This window comes from Mytilus edulis, chromosome 9 (genome assembly GCF_963676685.1).
Source record: "Mytilus edulis chromosome 9, xbMytEdul2.2, whole genome shotgun sequence".
Classification (NCBI taxonomy): domain Eukaryota; kingdom Metazoa; phylum Mollusca; class Bivalvia; order Mytilida; family Mytilidae; genus Mytilus; species Mytilus edulis.
This window is the reverse complement of record NC_092352.1, coordinates 81,137,632-81,163,405: the sequence shown is the minus strand read 5'-3', so window position 1 is coordinate 81,163,405 and position 25,774 is coordinate 81,137,632. Positions and strand designations below refer to the sequence as shown.

The window sequence follows — 25,774 nt, the reverse complement described above, 5'->3', positions numbered from 1 at the left end:
TTAAAACTTAAGATATTCACATTACAATCTAAGGCGTTATAAGAGCGATAAGTCTTATCTTGACATTAGTGGATGTCATTGCAAACAAGGGCGTAATTACAACGATATATATACTCTGATATTTGTGAACGTCAAAAGCAGCTAAGGCGTAATAAGAACGATGTATATTTTTTAATCATTTTAATATTTCTTAATTGCACTACAAACTAGGGCTTTATCAGAACGATATATCTTATCTTTACATTGATGGATGTCATTACAAATTAGGGCGTAATAAGAACGATATATATATTCTAATATGTGTGAATGTCAATACCAGCTAAGGCGTAATTAGAAAGTTGTAGATTCTTTAATCATGTTCATATTTCTGAATTTAACTACAAACTAGGGCTTTATAAAAACAACATATCTACTCTAACATGTGTGTATGTCATTTTAAACTAGAGCGTAATAAGAACAAAATACATTCTTCAACATTTTGGAATGTGATTACAAACTAGGGCCGATTAAGAATGGTAAAATTACTCTTATATTTGTGATTGTCTTGAGTATATTTTATGTACCTATCCTTGATCATGATTAACACAAACACCTAATTCTTGTAAAAAAAACTCATGTCGCATCGCACCCCCTTTTAACTGATTATAAGTCATGTGTTTTCTTATTAAAGACATGTGTCTGGTGGTCTATAATGCTTACTACTGCTTCGTTTTACCCTTGGTTGAAAGTCGACTTATTTGTAATGATACCTTACCTCAACATTTTTACACTTATCGCTTATCATTTGTTGTTTATACTGTCTTGTCGAACAGCTTTCAAAAAGTCTCATTTTACAATCTCATGGATCACATTGGAGTGAACATAGAAATAGTTTTTGAACAAATTTAATGGATAACATACTCACTGTGTTGTATAACGTTAAATACATAAATATTACAGGTACATAAAAATATAGCGAAGAATTAAAAGGTGGCTTACAATCTTGCAAATATTTATGGGTGTCTATAGCTTTTTTTCTTTTGCAGGAGAAGTTTAAAAAGGAATTCAAGAATTTGTTTACAACATGTGCCTGCTGTTGTAAGCAGTATCGAAAGAATTCAATTGGACAACGAAGTTGTTACACAGAAATGGCAATTCGAGGAAATAGTTCAAGAAGTCTTCGAACGTTTTCAAAGACTTAGTTAAAATAGTAAAACAAAGGCAGACATTTGTATAATAATTTGTAAAATACATGTGAAACGACTGTGACCTAGACATAACCGTTATCTCTATGATATATACTATGTTAATACAATAATCAGGAAAACATTATATTTCGATATATTTTTTTAAACTAGTTTTTTAACTATGAATCCAGGTATGTTGTTTTAACTTTTTGATAATTTTATGTATCTTCGTCATCATATAACATTGTAAAATTATCATCAGTATTATCACTACAACCGTAATCTGTTTTTTTTTAACATAATCCTCCTCCTCCTCCTCCTCCTCCTCCTCCTCCTCCTCCTCCTCCTCCTCCTCCTCATCATCATCATCGTCGTCGTCATCGTCGATGTCGTCGTCTATGACTTTGTTGTTGGTTTCGGTTTTTCTGTGAAGTGTTATAATTGAACCGTTTCCTTTTATTGAGAAATTAACCAAAAAAGGCAATAACTACACAAAAAAAGTTATAAGAACTTGTTTACAAATTTGAACAACAAATGCCACTTTCGATTTCAATGAGGGCGTAGTTGAAGGTGTAGTTGTCTATTCTTAATCTTAGATTGCTGTTTGTCTTTGGATTCCTTTAATTGCTATTCATGATGGGCTTTTCTTCTGTTAGTGGGGACTTTGACTAACATCTTTGAACTTTCCCCACTTTTGTATCAGTATTTAGCTTCTTAGGAGTATGACATGATTTGTGTGTTTTCTATTGAGAACTAAAGTAAGGTATGTTACTATTCATGTCCGTTTAGAAGCACTGCCACCGTGCATATTTCGAGACCATCAGTTTACAGGCAGTAATATTGGCGAGTTCTATATTGTCTTGGTTTAGTTATCATAATCAGTTGAAATATATGTTATGATTGTAAGTAGATACATCACATTTATTCAAGTAATACATTTAGAAAATATCAGAACTCTTTACATTTTGTTTTGATTAAGCAAGGCATATTGATTGCTTATTTCATAGGAGAACCAAAGTGATAGTTCAATATCATTTGAACATCAGCACACTTTCATGTTATTATCAACCGTACATCTGGAATACTTATAATAGCAATAAATGGTGATATATCTCCTACATGAAATAAAATATGAAAATGAAAATATAAAATGTTGAAAAGGAGGGTTAATGATTCGTAACTGTTTGTATATTGTATAAATGCAAATGGTTTCTTCGATGCTGGTTGAAATTGTGCCTGTTTTGATTAGATAAATGTAATGTGAAAATTGGTAAACAACTTATTCCTCTGATTTGTAACTAATATTAGAGGGAAAAGAACTTATATAGTTGTATTTTATGGTGAGAAATGCGCTCCGGAATATATAAATTATTGAGGATTAAAACTGGTACGTTTAAATATATTTATTGTTAGTGAATTGGGAAACAACTTATTGCAACTAACAGTAATCCCTTTCCACTTTGTGGGTGCGAGTGCTGACTTGAAGCAGCATAAGTCTGCTCTTTTTCGAGATCTACAAGGGTGTCTTTTACGTGCAAGAGATGAGGCTTTCTCTTAACGCCATCCAGTTATTGTTCCTTTTAAACGGACAATTATTGTTTCTCTAGACATAACTAGCCAACGGTGTCAGTCCCTGAATTTTTCTGCCCAAAATGGGGATCGAACCAGGAACCTTGGCGTTAATAGTGCAATGTACTCACCACTACACCACGACTCTCTTTTCATCGTGTAATAATCTGCGATTTTGAAACCTTATATAGTATATCACCTGCACTATTGTAAAAATCGTAAAATTTTCTTTTATCACCCAGTTTAAATAAACTTTAGCCAAACTGATCACCAACTACAATGAACAAAAAAGAAATTAGATTTCAATGTGAAGATTTTGCACGCTAAAGTATTTACATCATGTACATATGACGTATGGAAATATCATTAACGCTGGAAATACTTTCATTGATGGTTGATAAAAGGTTTGTTTTCCTGCACGCCATTAAAAATTGAATACTGATCAACACGAACATTTGGGATCTATAAGTAAAGGCATCCGTATCAGACCAGTGTTCAAATGTCAAAAATCGATTGAGAGAAGACAAATCCGTTCCACAAACTTAAACTGATGGAAGCACATCAAATATAAGAGGAAATCAAAGAAACAACAGTAACAAAATATTGCAACAAAAACAAACGCAAATAAACCTACAAACGAACAATTTGATAACAACTTACTGCCTCTTGCTTATATGAAAGTGTTTAAAAAATAAAGGACAACACTACAGTTGGATGCAGACAAACCATTACATGAAGACTAGCCGAAAAAAGTTAACGCGGTGTTTATTCGCGTGCACGCCATGTAAACAACGCGTTAACATTGCGCTAAATCAGAAATTTTAGTAGACATGAAAAGTAATCAGGTGTTTACTTTCGCGTTTACCTCCGAGTTAATGCAAAAATGGCACGTCTTCTTATCAATTAAAAAGTAAACGGGTGTTTACTTTTGCGTTTACTTCCGCGTTAACGTAGGAAAAGGCGCGTCTTCTAATGTTTGTAAAAAGTATACGCACGACTGTTTGAAGTAAACGCGCGTTAACTCAGATTGTCATCGTAGCCTGCAGAAAAACAAGGAGATTTGATAAGATTTGCAATTAGACAACTATCCATCAAATTAATTGGATGTAAGCTATGTTAAGCGACAATACCTTATAGTCGGCTATATATAAAAGGTCATGACATGAACAAACACGGAACAATTAAATTCGAAAACTAACGGCCTAATTTATAAAGAAAAAAAACGATATGACAGACACGAACCAACGACAACTACTGAACTGCAAGCCACTGACTTTGGACAGGCACATAAAGAATATGACGTGATAAACATGTATGTGTACGCTCAATCTTCTAAAATGAAGTGGGCATAATCAATTATAGGCAACAAAACGACCTCCAATAACGATAAAAACCCTTCCGTAAAGTCGAACGATTAATACAAGTCCCCGACATGAAAATATGATTTTTTTTAAGACTTTTACCACAGTGAAAGTATCTAAACTAAGTTCATCTATAAATAAAAATACGGATTAACGTTTTTTTCATTTACAATATTTACATTTGAAAGTTGTCTTGTGATCATAAACAAGCTTCTGTCCTTGTTTAGTAGAAATCCTGGATAGTTTAAGAAAGTTACTAAAGTTTAAAACACTTTAACCACAGAGTGAATATTTGTGAATGCAGAAGACGGAATGTATATGATCTCTATGTCTCGCTTTTGTAATAAACTGTTGTTCTTTGAGAAATATGTGTATCTTCTGTATCAGTATGTGTTGGTAAACGAATTTTATTTTAATATGTGTACATTTTTTACTATTTTAAAATATTTTTATAAAACATGACAAGAGAACTTAAAAATAAAGTGAACTTACGGAAAAAGCAAACAAAATAAAAACAAACAAAAATAAAAACAAGAATGAGTAGAAAATACACTTTTACTTAAAAGTAAATACTATAACAGACAGAAAAACAAAATGAATTCGGCAGTAACAACTAAACGAGAAAAAAAAACACGAAATAACATTATATACAACGGACTGCAATAAATTTTGATACTCTGCAATTTTCATTCTCAAAATGGTTTGTAACGAATCTTTGCAAAATGGCTAAAAGTCTAGTGTTTTTCGCTAAAATTATGTGTGTTTAATTAAATTTCTGAATACTTACATATATCTTTTTGAATAACTATGTCATATTGAAGGAACACTTCGCATCTATGTTGGAATACTTAATTTTCTTTTGTGTTAGAGAAACTGAATTCAGCTTCTCAATAATTCAGCTGAATACAATTTATCTATTAAAGAAAAAAGAAAAGAAAATTCACAGCTGTTTTAGTATTATCCTGCAATAAAAAGAAAAATAATGTTATGTTTGCTATAACTTTAGCATTCCCTTTGTATATATAATACACAATAAATGTATGTAATAAAACTAAACTTTAAGCCTACCCAAAATTTGAATTCAAAACTCGTACGGCTAAAATTTTAACTGCATAACAAACGATTAAATTTGTTAAGCTAAAATTTTAGCATTTTTTCGCAATTTGAACAAGTTCTTATAATGTTGAAGTTACATGATATGAAATACTAAAGTTTTAGCTTTTTTCGCAAAATAATAAATTTTATGTTTGATACAATAAATGTAAAATAATCAACATTTAAGATGTTGTGTATATTGTCTCAGGGGCGGATATGGGAGGGGGTTCTGGTGTTGGAACTCCTGGGAACATATGGTTGGACCCTTCCCCTTTCCTCCTTTTGAAAATGGCTGTATCTGCCCTGTGTCTTGATTTTATAATACTAAGTAACACAGGTAGTTAACACGTAGGTTTTTACAGAAGAACAACAACTGCATTTTCTACCCTATTCATGACACGGTATTTTCGTTAAACGTTTGTTATCATTCTCCGTCTTCTTCTTTTTCTTTTTCTTTTTCTTTTTCTTCTTCTTCTTCTTCTTCTTCTTCTTCTTCTTTTTCTTCTTCAGGAACCGTATTCATTCGCCAATTTACAATTAAAATTATGTACACTCTGTTGTTCACTTCCTTCCAGAGCATCATCTTGTATACTTCAAATTCATATTTGACAGTACTGTATATTATATTGTGTGTCCACATATATTATATATGTCGTTTGTTCATTTGACAATATATAATCCATAAAGATAAAGTCAAGACAAGACAAATTAACCTAAAGAGGGTTTTTGGCTCTGAACAGGAGAGTGAAGTTGTCCAAAATATGTTAAATAAAAGATGAATGAAAATAAATGTATAACAACCAACCATTTACCGAGCTGTTTGGTCATATATACCAGCTATAGAACTTGTGTATGAACATATGAGTATCGTAGATACTTTGTTTACATTTTTTCATTCAAATAAAAACTAGATAAACAAGTCAAATATAAAGAAATACTCACGTAAAAGATTCCTGATTTCTCCCACTGTTTTTTGTATACTTCTTTCTCTAAAAGAAAATTCGCATTGCAGTTCATAAAACGCAAACATTTGATGTTTTGTCATGTAACCATAAATAAAATATAAATTTGCGCCATTTTGTAGTCTTTAAAATTCTTTATCTTTCAAACGCTTTAAATAAATGATAAATCTAAGGACTTTTCAAACGTGCAGGTGAGTTCAGCATAAAAAAGCGCTTCAATGATTTAACTTCTGTCTCTTAAAAGCTTGAATAATTGTATTAACTTTATATTATTTATTTTAAGGTAGAAAAATACAAAGATTTGTTATCCCAAATCAGACAACTTTAAAGTGATGTAATTCCTTTCATCCTTCCCTATATTTTATGAATAAGGTACCAAGGATAAGTCTTCCGAATTGTGATAATTTCATTATGACATAATTAATTATGATGTAATTAGTTGCTTTATTGTGATGTCACCACAGCTGGCCTTCAACTATTTTATCTTTTTTGTGTGTTTTTTTGGCACTTCAACTGTTTCTGTTTTGTTTTTTACATCCTTAGCTTTCTAATATAAGGTTCTGAGCGTAAATGATGAAGATAAACCCAGAATAGTTTCATTTTTATCACTTGTGCAGCAATTTTTGTTGTAAACGGTTATCTTGGTCTGACCCCAGTCACGAACTGTTTTAAAAATGCTGTTATATGTAATATGTTAAACAACACGGGCGGAAAATGTAAGGTAAACTTTGTTTGCTATAGTGGACTAAATGATGACAACAGTATTTTTTAACTCGTGCAACGTGTGATTTTGGAGGAAATTACCGATGCTCACGTTTTTATATATAATATGCATGTTTACCACTCTAGTTGAGATTATACATTTGTAGTTCAGAACCTTCCACTTAAGCATGTTTACCTTCTCATCCACTGGTGGTATGACTGAGAATGTCAACCGTTAAAGATAAGTGCAAAACAAAACAAATAAAATGATATAAACCAACATAAAAGTAACATAAGTCGACATTTCAAAATTTTGGCATTGACAATTATGAACAACTCATTTGTGCGCTCCCGCTGAAGAAGCATCCAGAAAAGCACTCCGGGGACACTTTGTTTATGAAATGTAATGGAATTTCTACATGCTATCAATTTTTATGTATGCATAAAACAAGCCCTTCATTTTTCGGCGAAAGCTTATAATTTTGTGTTATAACTTAATGTCTATAAAGTGAGCTAGAGTTTAATACTGGTATTATATGGCTGATTCACTCGTTGAAATTGATCTTTTTTCTATGGAGAACACTTGTTCTGCTGACAGAAATGATAGGGTCCTGATATTTGGTGTACTTTAATATCCTATACTCTCATTCAAGGTTTATACTTAACTTGGTCTCAACTTTTGAATAATCTCTTTCAACTGTGTCTCTGAATGTTATTTCTGACTATACAGCTTATATGTATGTTCAACTTGGCGTTTATTTTTGTTGTAGTTCAGTTTTTTTGCTGTTCTATTGTTTTCCTCTTGTGGTTGATTGTTCGGTTTTGGTTTGTAATCCGGATTTGTTTTTATTGTTTTATTAGATTTATGACTATGGCGGTATATTACTGTTGCTTTCGGTACGATTAAAGAGTTTTTTCATGATGAAGGCTATACTGTAATATTCATTGTCTTTGGCTGGATAGTACATCATTTGGCAATCATGAAACCTTACCCAACTATAAAAATTATTTCATGTCTAGAGTTTATTACTATGGAAGGAGGAAAATAAGAAATAAAACTGTTATGTTGAGAAACTTCAAAATACCCCAACAAGGAGAGTCTCAGTCCACGATAAAACAAAAATTGAAAAAGGGCACTGTCTCTTGTCAAATGAGGTAAAAAGTTATAAGCAACACAGCAACAAATTCAACAAGCTAAATGAAACACAATAATACATCAAGACAATAACAAACAATAAAAAGCATAAACCTGGTGGAACTCCAACCATTTTTTTAAATTATGTCCTGTACCAAGTTAAGAATATGTCAGTTGTTTATCAGTTTGTCCGTTTCTATAAGCTTTTGTTTTGGACAGGCTATTTGCGATGTTTTTTACTTAGATTTTTCTTGGAGTTTAGTATTTTTGTTGTTCCTTTATTTCCTTTTAGCGACTGATTCGTTCTCTTAGATTTTGCTTGCAGTCTGGGTTTGTTTCCTTTTTATCGAATTATGACTATCGAACATCGGTTGCCTACATTTGAAACTATAGGGAGAAATTGTTCCATTCATATACATAAAAAAGAAATAGAAAACCACATTTCCGTATCAGATATAATCAACAGACCTTGAGTCCTTAAGGATTCATTAAAAATATGCCCACTTCAACATGTTCAAATCCTTTTGTTTTCTGTTTTATTATTTTTAGTATGTTTCTTCTATCAATAAATCAACAACTACTAGAAACTTATATATGATTAAAATAATTTATTAGCATAATAAATACATAACAATAAAATAATGTGAACATGTGATACAAGTAAACTATGGAATAACAGAATACCACCTGTTAACTGTTGTTGTCCTACTGGTAAATTACGAAAAGGGCTATTTGTAATAGGACCATGGTAAGGTGTTGCATAGGTACATTCTGAAAGCTGATTAAGTCTTTCATGTCTATATTCAGTGCATCTCAAACAAATGCAAACTGGTTAAATGTGCACTAAATAATGAGCATGACAGGTTTTAAGTTCATGCAATAACCTCATAAAATCTTCTGCACTTATATGTCCCTGTGAACTAACTCCATGTAAATTAAGTAAATAAAACTCATTAATGACAGAACGATACATTGGTTTGATATAAAGCGAATGAATTGCAACAGCATTTTTTGCACTGATTTTTCGTGGCAGAAGCAGTTTAACAAAGTCTGTTTCCAGTTAAAACTTTTCAATCAGTGGAACAAGAAGAGCTGTTTTGCCCTCTCTACATATTTTTACTTCACTGTTGTCATTTACTAAGCATTTAACTAAAAAGCCTTATGTAAAATTGCGATTATACTCCGATAAAATAATTTCTATTTCTATTACATCATTTTCATTTGGCATTTGCATATAATTATTAACAACATCTAATAAAAACTCACTTCTTTTTAGTGCTAAATGAACTTTGGTCTAGGGCGCAAGGGTAACCACACTGGGTTCACCATCATGACCAAAGTTTAAATGAAGAATTAGCTTATTCATGATAGAATTGCAATATCCCTTTTCCTTTTTTTTCTTAACTATTTAATTATAGTTCCCTATTAATAATTATATTCTTGCCCGCCCCAAAAAGGAAAAAGGATAGAAGCAGATATGTTTTCAAGATGCTTCTACACCACAGCAAACCTTCAGACAATCATGTGGATATTGTTTTTAAAACACTCTTTGAATGTCCAAACATTTGGTCTTTAATGTGACCCTTGAAGGTTAATCAAGAATCAACAAAATCTAATATATCCAATTATCTTTAACATTGACAAAATATAAAAAGTTTATAACTTATTCTTATAATTCATCATTGCAGTGGGTCAAACAGCATAAAACTTCTATAGGCCACGGTGGACTGAATATAATATATATTAACTAGAGGCTCTAAAGAGCCTGTGTCGCTCACCTTGGTATATGTGAATTAAACACAGGAAGCAGACAGTTCATGACAAAATTTGGTTAAGGTGATTGGGATGTGTTTGAACATCTTACTTTACTGAACATTTTTGCTGTTACAATTATCTCTGTCTATAATAAACTTGTCCGTGTAGTTTCAGTGGACAATGTTAGTAAAAATTTACAAATTTTATGAAAATTTTTAAAAATTGATTATAAAGGACAATTACTTCTTAGGGGGTCAATTGACTATTTTGGTCATTTTGACTTATTTTTTAGTCTTAAATTGCTGTACATTATTGCTGTTTACAGATTATCTCTATCTATAATAATATTCAAGATAATAACCCAAAACAGCAAAATTTCCTTAAAATTACCAATTTAGGGGCAGCAACCTAACAACGCGTTGTCCGATTCATCTAAAAATTTCAGGGCAGATGTATCTTGACCAGATAAACAATGTTACTTCTTGTCAGATTTGCTCTAAATGCTTTGGTTTTTGAGTTATAAGCCGAAAACTGCATTTTACCCCTATGTTCTATTTTTCACCGTAGCGACCATCTTGGTTGGTTAGCCCGGTCACAAAACACAATTTTAAAACTTAATAGCCTAATAATGATTCTGGCAATGTTTGGTAAAATTTGGCTTAGTAGTTTCAAAAAAAAAGATTTTTGAAAAAGTTAACTTAGATTTACGAAAAAATTGTTAAAAATGGACTATAAAGGGCAATAACTCCTAAAGGGGTCAACTGACCATTTTGATTCTCTGACTTATATGTAAATCTTACTTTGCTGAACATTTTTGCTGTTTACAGTTTATATCTATCCATAATAATATTCAAGATAATTACCAAAAACAGTAACATTTCCTTAAAATTACCAATTTAGGGGCAGCAACCCAACAATGGGTTGTCTGATTCATCTGACAATTTCAGGGCAGATAGATCTTGACCAGATAAACAATTTTACCCATTGTCAGATTTGCTCTAAATGCTTTGGTTTTTGAGTAATAACCAAAAACTGCATTTAACCTCCAAATTTTATTTTTAGCCGTGGCGGCCATCTTCGTTGGTTGGCCGGGTAAAAAAAAGATACATTAATGATGATTGTGGCCAAGTATGGATTAATTTGGCCCGGTAGTTTCAGAGAGGAAGATTTTTGTAAAAGATCATGGAGATTTACAAAAAATGGTTAAAAATTGACTATAAAGGGCAATAACTCCTAAAGGGATCAACTGACCATTTTGGTCATGTTGCCTTATTTCTAAATCTTACTTTGATGACCATTATTGCTGTTTTCAGTTTATCTCCATCTATAATAATTTTCAAGATAATAACCAAAAACAGTAAAATTTCCTTAAAATTACCAATGTAGGGGCAGCAACCCAACAATGGGTTGACTGATTCATCTGAAAATTTCAGGGCAGACAGATCTTGACCTGATAAACAATTTTACTCCATGTCAGATTTGCTCTAAATGCTTTGATTTTTGAGTTTAAGCCAAAAACTGCATTTTACCCCTGTGTTCTTTTTTTTTTGCCATGGCTGCCATTTTGGTTGGTTGGCCGGGTAAAAAAACACAAATTTTAAACAAGATACATCAATGATGGTTGTGGCCAAGTTTGGTTTAATTTGGCCCAGTAGTTTTAGAGGAGAAGATTTTTGTAAAAGTTAACGACGACGGACGACAGACGCCAAGTGATGAGAAAAGCTCACTCGACCTTTTAGGCCAGGTCAGCTAAAAACATGTTATGAAAACATATTATGCCAACATGAATCGTGAAGCAATACAAATAATTCTAAAACTTTCTGATCACTGTGCTCTTAAAATTACATTCTGAGTTTACTTTTTTTTAGTCAGTAAAATTTGAATGTATTTGCAGCTTTATTTTAATTCATTTTAAAATTTTGTAAAATTTAAACCATTTTTAAGCAATGTATTGTACATGTTATACTATGTTTGAGGTATTTTTGTACAGTTCATAACAAGCCTTTTTGCAATTATATACAAGTTATAACATGTACAATATTTCCGTACATGATATAACATGTACAAAATTGCAACTTGAATACAACATATATAAATATTTACATGATTTATGTACATATATATACAAAAAAATATCCTTATTACTGTTGATTCATTTTTTATCATTGTTTTCAGAAGTTAAAATATATATTTCTCAATCAATTTTGTTTTTAAATTTAACACTGTAGCATTTATTTCTCATCCTAGCTGTACTCTAACAGTATAATGACTTGGACAGGTAAAAACTTACTCTTTCATTCAATCCAATAAAGAGACAAGTTTGAGCATAATCTCTTCATCCTGGCTGAACGCTAACAGTATGAAGATCATTAAACACAAGTATTTGTCTTTTATTCAATTCAATAATTAGACAACTTGTATATCCAAGCAGAATGATGAAGTAAAAGGATTATATCTATATACATTATGGTTCATATTATAGGTAAAGAAAAATAAAGTTAAAGATGCATGATGCGTGAATATTTTGACATTTATGTTGCAAAAGATTATCCACAAATTCTGAAGGTCCACACAAAAAAACTGATAATGTAACAGAACAGGGAATAAATAAAGAAACTATACCTATTCACAGAAACTTAATACATTGTTTATATAAACAAACAACAACAATAAAATCACAAGATAGTCTTTATTATATCATTATCCTCACTGTAACTAAAAATAACTATAAGGTTCAATCTCTTTCAATGTATCTATAATTTTCCTACTTTTCTCATATTAAAGATAAAAACTCTTTCATTCAATCCAATAAAGAGACAATTTTGAGCATAATCTCTTCATCCTGGTTGAACGCTAACAGTATGAAGATCATTAAACACAAGTATTTGTTTGGTTTTTTATTTAATTTTAAAATTTGACAAGTTTGATATTCAAGCAGAATGATTAAGTAAAAGTAGTATATCTATGTATATATATCATTGCAAAAATCAAGGTCATCTTTGACTTGAATTTTCTATATATATATTAAGTTCTTGCTAAAAAAATCAGACTCAAGCAAAACTTTACTGAATTTGAACTTATGAAGTTGTAACTTTTCGGATATGTCCCTGTTATACACATGGAAACTTTTTTCTCAAGCTTCTTATACTATGTACATGATATAGGGGTGTATACAATAAACAGTGAAAAAACAGTACTCATAATTATGATTTTTTTTGTGCATAAATATGAACTTAATGGAAAGAACTGTGTAATACACTCTTTTGTTTGCAATGCAGACTCATTTACTCCATGAAAAAATAATATTGAAAATTTGCAGACATAACAAACATTATAATAATGTAAATTCAAGTCAAACAGAATTAATATACATCCATGTGTTCTCTTTCCTGATTTTTAGCTCACCTGGCCCAAAGGGCCAAGTGAGCTTTTCTCATCACTTGGCGTCCGGCGTCGTCCGGCGTTAGCTTTTACAAAAATCTTCTCCTCTGAAACTACTGGGCCAAATCAAACCAAACTTGGCCACAATCATCATTGGGGAATCTAGTTTAAAAAATGTGTGGCGTGACCCGGTCATTCAACCAAGATGGCCGCCAATATCTTGAATATTATTATAGATAGAGATAAACTGTAAACAGTAATAATGTTCAGCAAAGTTAGATTTACAAATAAGTCAACATGACCGAAATGGTCAGTTGACCCCTTTAGGAGTTATTGCCCTTTATAGTCAATTTTTAACCATTTTTCATAAATCTAAGTAATCTTTTACAAAAATCTTCTCCTCTGAAACTACTGAGCCAAATTAATCCAAACTTGGCCACAATCATCTTTGGGGTATCTAGTTTAAAAAATGTGTGGCGTGACCCGGTCAACCAACCAAGATGGCCGCCACGGCTGAAAATAGAACATAGGGGTAAAATGCAGTTTTTGGCTTATAACTCAAAAACCAAAGCATTTTGAGGAAATTTGACAAGGGATAAAAATGTTTATCAGGTCAATATCTATCTGCCCTGAAATTTTCAGATGAATTGGACAATCGGTTGTTGGCTTGCTGACCTCCAATTGGTAATTTTTAAAGAAATTTTGCCGTTTTTGGTTATTATCTTGAATACTATTATAGATAGAGATAAACTGTAAACAGCAATAATGTTCAGCAAAGTAAGATCTACAAATAAGTTAACATGACCTAAATGGTCAATTGACCCCTTAAGGAGTTATTGCCCTTTATAGTAAATTTTTAACAATTTTCATTAATTCGGTAAATTTATGTAAATTTTTACCAAATATTTTTCTCTGTTACTAATGGGCAAGGTTCATTATAGATATAATTGTAAGAAGCAAGAACGTTCAGTAAAGTAAGAACTTCAAACACATCACCATCACCAAAATACAATTTTGTCATGAATCCATTTGTGTCCTTTGTTTAATATGCACATAGACCAAGGTGAGCGACACAGGCTCTTTAGAGCCTCTAGTTATTGTTTGCTTTGCATTTGCTTTGCATTTGGTCAAACTTATGGTAAAGTTACATAACATAAAAAAAGTTCTGCTGTCATAGAACTGCATGACTAAATTAAAGGTCACAATATTTTCTTGAAGGGATTTTGTTATATATTAATATATTTACTTAGATTCTTACTTCACAGGCTTTTTTACTTTTCCTTTTATCGATCTTCATCAATAAGACAAAAAAAAATTTACAACATTTTGCAATACCATAGTTTTATCATAAGTAGATATACATTAAACTTATTTGAAATATGACACAAAGTATCCTGAATTTGTTGTTTCATATCAGATGGACTTATTTAAATCTTAAAGGGGCACTAGCTACGAGATATATAAAAAAACAATTATTTATTATTTTTTTTTGCTCAATCACTAATGAAATACAAATTGTGAAATAATAATTCGCTTTTAGCAGCCAGTAAGATTTAGTTCTGTCAAAATAAGCTAAAATCATTGATAATGAATTATTCACTTGCAAGTGAATAATTCAACCTCATTGAATTTGTATTAATGTGAACTTCAATTTAACTCCTTAGCTTGAAATGGATAACACATGAATTGAATGTGTAAAATTATTTAAAGGAAAAGAATATCAACATTGAAAGTGAAACAAAGGTAAATCAATTGATTGACTGATTTGATCCACAGAAAATCATTCTTATACAGATAAAAACGATGATAAACATTAATTTTTCATCTATAATATAAAATTAAATAGACCTAGAATAATCCAAGAGCATGAATTTGCTTAATCTATTTAAATCTATATTTATGCTTACATCGCTTATATGGTCATTGAATGACTTTAGAGGTCAACTCAATAATTAATTAGATGGCGGTCTAGACTGAGAACACACGAAATGAAGCTATGTAATTTTATACCGTGTCCTCTTAATAATTTATTTTAGACTTTTAATAGGTTGGATAAATGTTAACATTATTCATTAATATAAATCAAATACAGAAATTAAGTAAAATCGGTGAACATGAATTTGACAGCTAGTGCCCCTTTAACATATAACATTTTTTTTACAAGTTCTTTACACATATCTTCCTTCTTTTTCTTTTTTTCTCTGTCTTGTTTACATATGTTTTCAAGTTTTAAATAGAACCAATATCAGTCAGTCTTACTGTACACTTCTTGGATTCTGCTGTATCTATTTTCTTATTTCCTGATCTTTTTCTGCCTACAAAACATCAACTTATTTTACTAACTAAAAAGACTATTATTATGCAAATACATTGCTTTTAAAACTAGAGGCTCTAAAGAGCCTGTGTCGCTCACCTTGGTCTATGTGAATATTAAACAAAATCTTACTTTGCTGAACATTATTGCTGTTTACAGTTTATCTCTATCTATAATAATATTCAAGATAATAACCAAAAACAGCAAAAATTCCTTAAAATTACCAATTCAGGGGCAGCAACCCAACAACGGGTTGTCCGATTCATCTGAAAATTTCAGGGCAGATAGGTCTTGACCTGATGATCAATTTCACTCCCATGTCAGATTTGCTTTAAATGCTTTGGTTTTTGAGTTATAAGCCAAAAACTGCATTTTACCCCTATGTTCTATTTTTAGCCATGGCGGCCATCTTGGTTGGTTGACCGGGACACCGGACACAATTTTTAAACTAGATACCCTAATCATGATTTTGGCAATGTTTGGTTAAATTTGGCCCAGCAGTTTCAGAGGAGAAGATTTTTTAACCAACTATTATTTTATACTAAATGATTTCTCACCTATTTCTGATTTTTTATCTTTTGTCGATGAATGATTAATAAGTCCTGTAATTGCATCTGAAATGAAAATAAGGATTTAAAAAAAAAATCATTCTAACCTTCCCTGAAATATTTGTATGGAATTAATACAATTAAAACTGTTTTAAATTTGCATTTTGAAGATGAAACTTCTTTTCACAAACTGGTATCATCCTTTTCAAAATCTGAATAAAATTCTTTTATCAGCCAAACCTTCAAAAGTATACAAGTTGCAATTCAGAATGTAAATAAGATTTAAAAGACAAACTGTGAAAAAACAATCTTTGGAATGATATAAAGTTGTAAAAACTTTAGATTATTTACCCTTTTTAGTATTTTTACCAATCCTTTCATATTCTCCAGTAGTTTCACTGATCCTTTCTAAATTTTGGCAAACATCTATTGGATTATTTAAATCTGGAAAATTAAACAGTTGAGTAACAATGTAAATGAAAAAAAAGAAAAACCAAGGTTATTCCACCAGGGATGATTCTAGGTGTTTTCAAATTGGTCCCTAAAACATCAAATTGGGAATTTTTTAAGAATAAAATCTAAGACGAAATAACATTGTTTTCCTGTAAAAACGGAAAATGTATATCATTAAGTTTAACCTTTACACTGATGATCATGTAAGTTGTAACATTTTGAATAATTCTGAATGGGCTACTGTATTACATGAAAATTATTGAACATGAGGCACTTGTCTATCATCTTAGCTATAGTTAGCTAGGCCTATTACAAAAGCATTTCAACTAACATAAATAAACCACTGAAAAAAAAAACATGGGGTATTTTTTCAACAGCAGGTCATCTCTATAAATTTACCTTAATTCAAATGGAATAAATTATATGTTTATAGAACACAACCTTCAATGCCATGACAGGCAGAAATTGGTTTCATATAAAATAACATATTAAGGTGTATGCAGTAATATAAAAACAAGAAACTGGAAAACAATAACAAAATGTGACAGATTTCTATTATTCAGATAATGAGTATTCTAATGCAATTTGGATGTAACAATTTTTTTTTCATTGGCTAAAATTTGCTGTCAAATCCACAGTTCGTCAGGCTTAACTAAGGAGGGACCCCCCCCCCCCCCATTTTGAATTGATTGAATCAACAAATGTTCGATTACTACTATATAATTGAAAATAAAACAACGCCTACCTTGAATTTGGCGTTTTAATATAATGTTATCGTAATTTGAAGCGTACGGGTAAAGTAATAACCTCCAGTTTGTAAGTTTTCATTTGTATGACGTCACGTTTAGCCATGACATTTTTGTGCCAAAATAATTCATGAAATTTCGCGTATTTTTTTTCTAATTGTCAAATTTAGTCGTTTTTTAAAGTTGTATCGTACTTTTTCTTTTTGTAATGCATTAGAATCGGAATAACAGTACTGTACTTGAACAGTTGTCACTGTCAATTTTAATTTGATGGTTGCAAATCACTGTTTTACTGTCTCTGATACTGTCTACTGTGTAACAATTGACGGTGGCAACTCTTCAACTACAGTACTGTTATTCCTTTTGTAACAGAAAGTAAAAAAAAATATTGTTTTCTCTCATAAAAGTTGTACCTTTGTTTCCTGAATGATGTATTATGAATGATATAGTGTTGTGCATCATAGATGGAATGTCAGAACTGACAGATAGATTGAAAATGTCTTTATATGTCAAGCTGAGATATGAAGTTAATTCATCTCTCACTTCCTCAGACATGCCTCTAGTGTTGTCAACATAATGGTTAAACAGGATCTCCAACTTTTGGCAATGATTTAAATGGCTTATAATTCTGCAGATACTCTATAATTTCAGCTTTCATTTCTTTTGCTTTTATAACTAAGGAGGTGGGCATGCCTGAGGAAATATTTTTCATTTACTTCAATAAAAATAAATAAAAAAAGTATATAGGAACATGTTGTCTTACTGTGAATTCATTTATTTTCGTGGGTACCAGTTTTCGTGGATTGTGGAAAAATTGTGTTTTCTTGTATATTTCATTTCATGGTTTTTATTATGTGTTGAAACAAGCCTGTGATTCACCTACACCCACGTAATCCACAAAAATTGGTATCCCACGAAAATCAATAAATCCACAGAATCTTAAAATATAAGCCAATAAATTGTTCCTCCTATTTTAATAGCATACAGTTTAATATCTCATTTCAATTTCACTCATTTGACTCATGTGTAGATCTTACTTTGCTGAACATTTTTTGCTGTAACATTTTATCTATATATATCTCCAAAAAAATTGAAGATAATAACCAAAAACAATGAAATTCCCTAAAAAATAACTATTTCGGAACAGTAACCCGACAATGGGTTGTTGGATATGTCTGAAAGTTACAATGCCTATAGATCTTAACCTGATAATGATTTATTTTTATACCTTACTTCGCTGATTTTTTTAACTTTAACTTCTCTCTATCTATAATAGAATTAACGATACAATGAAATAACCAAAAAATCAACCATTTCGGGACGGTTACCAAACAATGGGTTGTCCAATTGCACTGTTCATCTTATGGCAGATATATCTTGTTCTATTACTTACATAAACCTCCATTATTTTTGCTCTAACTGCTTTAGTGAGATATAAGCCCAAAACTGTATTTGACCTTTATATAAATAAGAAGACGTTGTATGAGTGCCAATGAGACAAATCTCCATCCAAGTCACAATGAATTCAAATTTAACAATTGTAGGTCAAAGTAATGCCTTCTTCACAGAGCCTTGACTCACATCCAACTGAAAGCTATAAAGAGTCCCAAAATGACCAGTGTTACACAATTCAAACAGGAAACCAAGGGCCTTATCTATTCACAAAACGAGAAACAAGAAACATATATGAAATACACCAACAAACGACAACCACTAAACAACAGCCTCCTGACTAAGGACAGGTGCATATAATAAATGCAACAGGTGTGAATGTTTTAACAGACGCCAACCTTTACCCTAACCTTATTTACAATAGTATAACATTACAACATAAAAAGACGCACTAAAACATATTAATTGAAAATGGCATAATTCTATTAAAAAGACACCAATTTCACAAAAACCACTAAACTATGTTCTTTTTCTTAGCAACAGCATCAAGATTTGTTGATGAATCAAATCATCAATTAAAATTTATAAACTATATACCCTAAGGAACATTCACTTTAAGTTTTTTTGAAGTATTTGACCAATTAAATTCAGAACAGAAGATTCTTGAAATAATTCATGAGGATTATAGCAAGTGATGGCATAAGCTCAAATGACTATCTGGATCAAAAACTAAATTTCAGGATTTTGAATGGTTAAAGTAATGGTATTAACTTTCATTGTCCCCTATGTTAGCTTTCTCTTTTTAATGGTAATAGGTATATAACATATTTATATTATCACTCACCTTTTATTGCTTTAAATAGAGAACTATCTTCACTTGTAAGGGATTTCCTAGCTTTTAATGGAGAACTATTTTCACTTGTAAGGGATTTCCTAGCTTTTAATGGAGAACTTTCTTCACTTGTAAGGGATTTCCTAGCTTTTAATGGAAAACTATCTTCATTTGTAAAGGATTTCCTAGCTTTTAATGGAGAATTGTCCACACTTCTTTTTCCTATAAAGAAATTAATTGTATAGTGTTAGAAGTAAGTGTTACGAAGAAACTTGTGTATTCTTTTTTAAATCAGCTTACTACACAGTTATGTCTAGAACAGAAAAAATATATAAACATACAAAATATAGAAAATACCTACCATTTCTTGCTTTAAATGGAGAACTGTCTTTGCTATTTAAGGATTTCCTAGCTTTTAATGGAGATCTGTCATCACTATCAAAGGATTTCTTATCTCTACTACCTACAATTATGTCATAGTTTATTGTTATACCTTGGTTGTATCAATAAGTGTGTATGCATAAACTGTTTCTTAAATTACTTAAAATGATAATATTATATATGTTGTATCCTGTAAGAACAATGAAAATAGGCCTATTGTGTTTTATTTTTGTACTATCAATTCCAAGTTTACTTTCCACAGCAGTCACTGAGACTCAGAGTGAGAGAAAGTATATTCCACTTCGTATCTTATCACCCATTTTCCTACGTTAGTTCTAGGAGGAACCCCACTCCTAACTCTTTAAATAATTAATTTTCTTTGAGTCAGTGATCATGACTCCTTTCCGTACACATTTATCGGTTCAAATTGCGATCGTTTTAAATAAAATACAACATTTATTGACAGAACGAGTTAATACTGGACATGTCGTTTGATTCAACATTTAAGGAAGTGAGACAACTCGAAACGATAATATGGTAGACTCCATTTCGCCTGAAGGGGTGTTCTATGATGATGACTACATTCATTTTTTTTAAATGATGCATATGATTTAAAGATATGCAACAACAATAACCCTCAATAGCAGAAATTCATAGAAATGATCCCATGAGTTTTTTTCATAATGTTGAGCTTCAGTATACATAATATATAGATTTGAAAACAATATCTACATTTATTTCAGTGTTTTTGTTTTTTACACTGTAAATGTTATATAATAACAATTTCTAACATATTTAAAGAGGTTAACATCGTAAGCTGTAGGACTGTTTTTTCCTGAGGCCCATAAGAATATACATGTATTACTGAGGTTTACACACATTTTTATATCAATTTGTAGTCCATATTCAGCTCTTTCATTTCAAAGATTAGTGCAAGAATACTTTAAAGTTCATACCAAACTACATGTACATTATCATATCATTCACACTACCTTGGAAGCTATTTTAATTACTTTATTCTGCCATTAGCAAGAAAATTGCTTGAGGACGATGTGCAGAGCTCACAATTTTTCACATTCACACTGTTATCATTTGTCACTGTACATGTACAATTTATAGCCTCCGAATTTTTTTTTATAGTATTATCATTTACATCTACTTTACATACCTAGTACACACATACAAATATTTTGAACATAGGCTAGCTTAATATATAAAATATACACATAACCGTCACACTATAAAAGATAAACATGATAAAGACATTGATGGACATCCATCTTTTAGTTAGGGTTTATTTTATCGGCTTCGGTAAAAAAGCGATTTGTATAGAGTTTTGCTATTTTGCCGGTCTTAAGACAAACAATTTTACGAACAATTAAGAACATCCTAACCTCAAATGTTGATGTGCTTGAAGAAAACCTCACATATAAAATGACAATGCAAGTATTAATGGACAAAACAAGCATATAAACTGTTTACTGAGTCACATCTGACCTGATATCTCAAAATAAAATTCCAATCAAGAAGGTCAGTGTTCCTTATACAGAATGGACGATATCAACTTGTGATGAAAGACCAAGCAAACAAAAAAGATGCATGAAGAGTGGGTCCAAGGATGGGTGTTGCAGCAATGAATAATTAAACAAACATTTGAAAATCTAGTCTACTTAATACAATTTTCAAAAGTATAATCCTTTTTATTAAATCTTAAAGTCTCAGTTAATGAATATGTGAATTAACATTAAATAAGTTTTTTTTTCTATTTACCCTCATAATACACAGTAAATAAATTAGTGCCATATTACTTTAAAGATGTTAAGGTCAATTCTTAAAGGTCAAAGACTATAAATTTAGTTTTTTTTCTGAAATGCGAATTATCTAAAAAGAATTTATGTAATTTATTCTGCAAGTGTTATTACATTAAATAGTACTGTATACCAAAATAAAACAAACTGCTTAAAGTAAAAAATCATAAATATTCTTAACTTTGTATGTAAAAAGTCTTAAAAATCTGTAAACTTCCCATGTCAAAGTAAAAAAAACTGTAAACTTCCCATGTATAAAGTCATTAAAACTTAAAGATCCTAATGTAAATAGTGTACATAAGGTTGTTGTGTTAGGATTGTTACTTAAGTTTTCCGTTTATTTTTTGGTGGTGGAACTGTTCGACATACGAAAGTATGGTTATCCTTTATCTAGTCGAAGACTTAAATATTATAGAAATCTCACCTAGTAGCCACATATATCATGTGTGTTCATGATAATTTTTTTCAATAAAATGTATTTCATATAGTCCGGAGCCGGCAAAATAGCCACTGCCTTTTACTTACCTTGCTTTCGATCGGTAGTTATATCCTGCATTCCTTGTTTACCTTTATATGTATTAGTCCATATGGACTGGTGTGAAGCCTCATATAAAATCAAACTAGTTGTTATATTGTATAAAACAGAATCCCGGTCCGTTAGCCCTTATTCATGTTCGATCTAGTACCTGTTTGCCCTGATTATTATGTTTTGTTGTTGTCTAGTTGCATAATGTTTATTATTAGAACAAAGTATATTAAAGTTTGTTGACAAACAATCGCTGAATATTTGTATTGACGCAACCAAATAATTATTTTCCTGTGATTTGCATAGATGAATTCTGGAATACAATGTATATCTGTATTGATATTTATTACCAATTTGAATAATTCTATTCAATCAATTTATGCATGCAGTAAAATAATAAATGACCTTTCGATAAAATATCCAAATTTCCTGATCTTTTGTAAACACATATGTAATTGTTTCACATTCAATCCCGTCACTCACTAATCCCCACTGTTACGTATATTTTAGACACGAAAAAATTTAATGAAATTAAAAATGTTTTTTCTTTCTTAATAAGTTAAGGTAGGCTGTAGTATCTATTCGAAATAACATCAAACATGTGATCCAAACTTTAATTAGAAAGAAACAGATATTACAGTCATTCTTATAACATTGTTCAAGTATAGTTTTCAATTCTTGAAACTTGTGCGCACAACTTAAAAATTGTGCCCGAAGCGCTAGCCTGACCACTACTACCTAGTCTCTAGACAAATTTGACCAAATATTGAATTTGAATATATAAAAATAAATCGATGAATTATTTTCTACCTACTTACCAATTGATAATTGACATTTTACATTAAATTTAGAAGCGACAGAGTTATCCGGTCATTCAAGGGTTTCCTAGAATCCTATCTCTCTTGGTCTATCCATAGTCCAAAACCAATTCTGTATCTTTCGGTATATTAACTTTAGACAACAAGAAAAGTTTCTCACAACTTTTTCCTTTTAAATTATCATGCACCACAGATATAAGTTTAAAACTCGGAAACTGTTACGAATGATTGAAATATCGTGCTTAATTTTCCTCTTAATTAAACAAAACTCCACGCTCATCCTTTTAGCATCTAACACTAAATTCGTTACAGGATCAAATACTGCTACTGGGGGCAAATTCTGTATATTCCTTCTCGCGATCTTCATTTTCGGAACTTGTTTGGCGATGAAGGTCAACCGCCTCAGTTCAAACATTTACGTATCCAAGGTATATATCTTCAAATCAGTTCTTTTAACTGCAATGACAGACGACTTCAATGATTTGACAAAATCCTCAATACATAGAATAACTACCAACACGTCCCTTTGATGGCGATTTATTTCTTTTTATTCGGGATTCTTAGGCATTTAGCGTGCCGGTTTTCAACACTTATGTACTTGATTAACCCGACGTTCATAGTAAACTAATACACAGTTTAATTGAAATGTCAAATATAATTTAGTCATTGTATGTTGAAAAGTTTATACAGTGCTGGTATCGATTGTTAAGTCGACGCAAATATATATGAACCATTATGAATAACAAACAGAGGATGGGTTTATGAAGTCATCCCGTTAGTTTTGCTGTAATACAATTTGTGACCACAAAAGATCTATACAGCTCTATTAAAATCTTCCAGACATTAATGAAACTCTTAACTTGAGGCACGAACACATACATTTTGTATAAAAGGTGACATTGTGACAATTGCCAAACCTTTTAGAATACGTATTAACATTTGTACCTCCCTTTTAACGCTTTGTCAACACTTTGAGTCCGTTCATTCGTCCATCCGTCTGTCGTCCATAGATCTCTTAACTTTAAACATTTTGTCTTCTCCACTAAAACAACTACATGTAGAGAAAAATGGAAATAAACTAAGCAGTAAGTCTTTCATATAATTTGCCCATTCTGACCAGATGGACAATGGTTGTTACTAATTGACTGAGTTCTCAAAAAATCTTCTGCGATTCTTGTTTCTCGTTATTCGTCCGTGTGTCTATGTTCTATTTTAACCTTTTAATCTTCTCTTCTAAAACCAATAAGCGGAATTGAAATCAACTTGGCAGAAAGCATCTATGGGATGTTTTCATAAAGTAATTCCATGTCGCCCTGATTGGACAACAACCATGGCCACCTTGTGTAGTTCTTGTTTCTGATTTGCTAAAATAAATATGTTATCCTCTAGAATTGCTTGAACAAATGGAACGAAACTTGACCGGACACTGCTTGGCCAAGTTGAACAAAACTGACAAGAAGCTTCACTTGTTCTTTACAAAATTTACGCATTCCGTTCTCATTAGAATAAAAATATGGTCGCAATGTAAAGCTCTTGTTCACGATTTTCTTACATACAGAAATTATTTTGCTCTGAAACCGCTTGTTCAAATAGAATTAAACTTGATAGAACACTTATGTGGGAATTTTTTTTCGAAGTTTTCTCTCTTTCTCTCGAAGGACATTTATGCAAAAAAAAAATGATAAGAGGACGTGAAGGTAGAAGTGACTGCTTTAATACCATGCGAGCTATGCATGCTTATCCCTCTATTGTATATCTCGATCAGTAAGATAGTGAAGCACAGTGCAGCACGCTACCTTATACATGTACACCTATTAGAAAATGCATTGACTAGACAAAATGTACATGATATCAGGTGCTCCGGAAGGAAAAGCAGATCCTGCTCCACATTGGGAACCCGTCGTGTTGCTTTTGTTATAACAAATCCGGTAAATAGTCTGATTCGGTAGGTCACATTCATGAAAGGGAAGAGGATTGTAGTTACGACGTGAGGAACATATTCGATATCATTTGTGAAACGATTATTCCATAATGGTCAACCAAATTGCAATGGCTTCCGTTAAATTTACGAAGTGATGATTTCAACTTCACCATGTGGAACTCTTGTTTTAATAGCTTCCTTTATTAACAATTGGTTGAGGCAAACTCAACGTTGACAAGGGAAACGACAGAATTATCACTTTTCCATTAATAAAGGACTTAACTTATGAACTTATGAACTGTAAAAGTGACGCTCTTCAATTACAAGTTTGATTGTGTTTTGTGGTAAAAAGTATAACGTATAAATATTGTAACATTTGGTCAAATTTTTTCAGCGAATAAGACTTTTTATTTAAACAGCAACAGGTGCAACCTAAGGGGAAAAGCTCACATTCTAGTGTGGGTCAGGTGAGCTAAACATCTGTGAAAATGATTTTTAATCAGAAATCATAAATTACTAAAAAATGAAAATCACTAATTCAACGAATTTAAACCGTTCTAACCAATTAAATAATTCGTTATCACAAATTACAAAAAATGTTTTGCACTTTTTTTACACAAAAAAAAACCTATATTTCCGGCCAAAATTGTATTCAATTCAATCAGATGTATGCCTCTTGATTTTACTTTAATGTATCCATTTGAATTAGAGGTTTGAATAAACGTTTTCAAATATTCGTAACTTATATAACATAAAAAGTAAAATCACAAAAACACTGAACTCAGAGGAAAATCAATTCGGAAAGTCCATTATCACATGGCAAAATCAAAAAACAACACACATAAAAAACGAATGGACAAGAACTGTCATTTGTAGAAAATGCTAGATTTTATATCGCTATCCCTCCCA

At 31.2% G+C, this 25,774-nt stretch overlaps 2 protein-coding genes across 2 annotated transcripts in view; one reads left to right on the top strand and one right to left on the bottom strand.

Annotated features, from left to right (window-relative positions):
- Positions 1–1,298, top strand: part of LOC139489170 (substance-P receptor-like) — a 70,354-nt gene extending 69,056 nt beyond the window's left edge. Inside the window, exon 4 of the mRNA XM_071275337.1 lies at positions 1,026–1,298. Coding sequence (XP_071131438.1) covers positions 1,026–1,181 — 156 coding nt within the window. The 3' untranslated portion in view covers positions 1,182–1,298. The remainder of the gene's footprint in view (positions 1–1,025) is intronic.
- Positions 1,299–14,226: 12,928 nt separating this feature from the next.
- On the bottom strand, positions 14,227–19,932 carry LOC139489169 (uncharacterized). The gene is made up of 6 exons (XM_071275336.1): positions 19,773–19,932; positions 19,424–19,633; positions 17,601–17,880; positions 16,340–16,432; positions 15,998–16,054; positions 14,227–15,441 (listed from the first exon to the last, which is right to left on the bottom strand). The coding sequence occupies exons 3-6, from the start codon at positions 17,740–17,742 to the stop codon at positions 15,356–15,358; spliced, it is 378 nt and encodes a 125-aa protein (XP_071131437.1). The 5' UTR covers positions 17,743–17,880; positions 19,424–19,633; positions 19,773–19,932; the 3' UTR covers positions 14,227–15,355.
- Between the last annotated feature and the right edge of the window lie 5,842 nt (positions 19,933–25,774).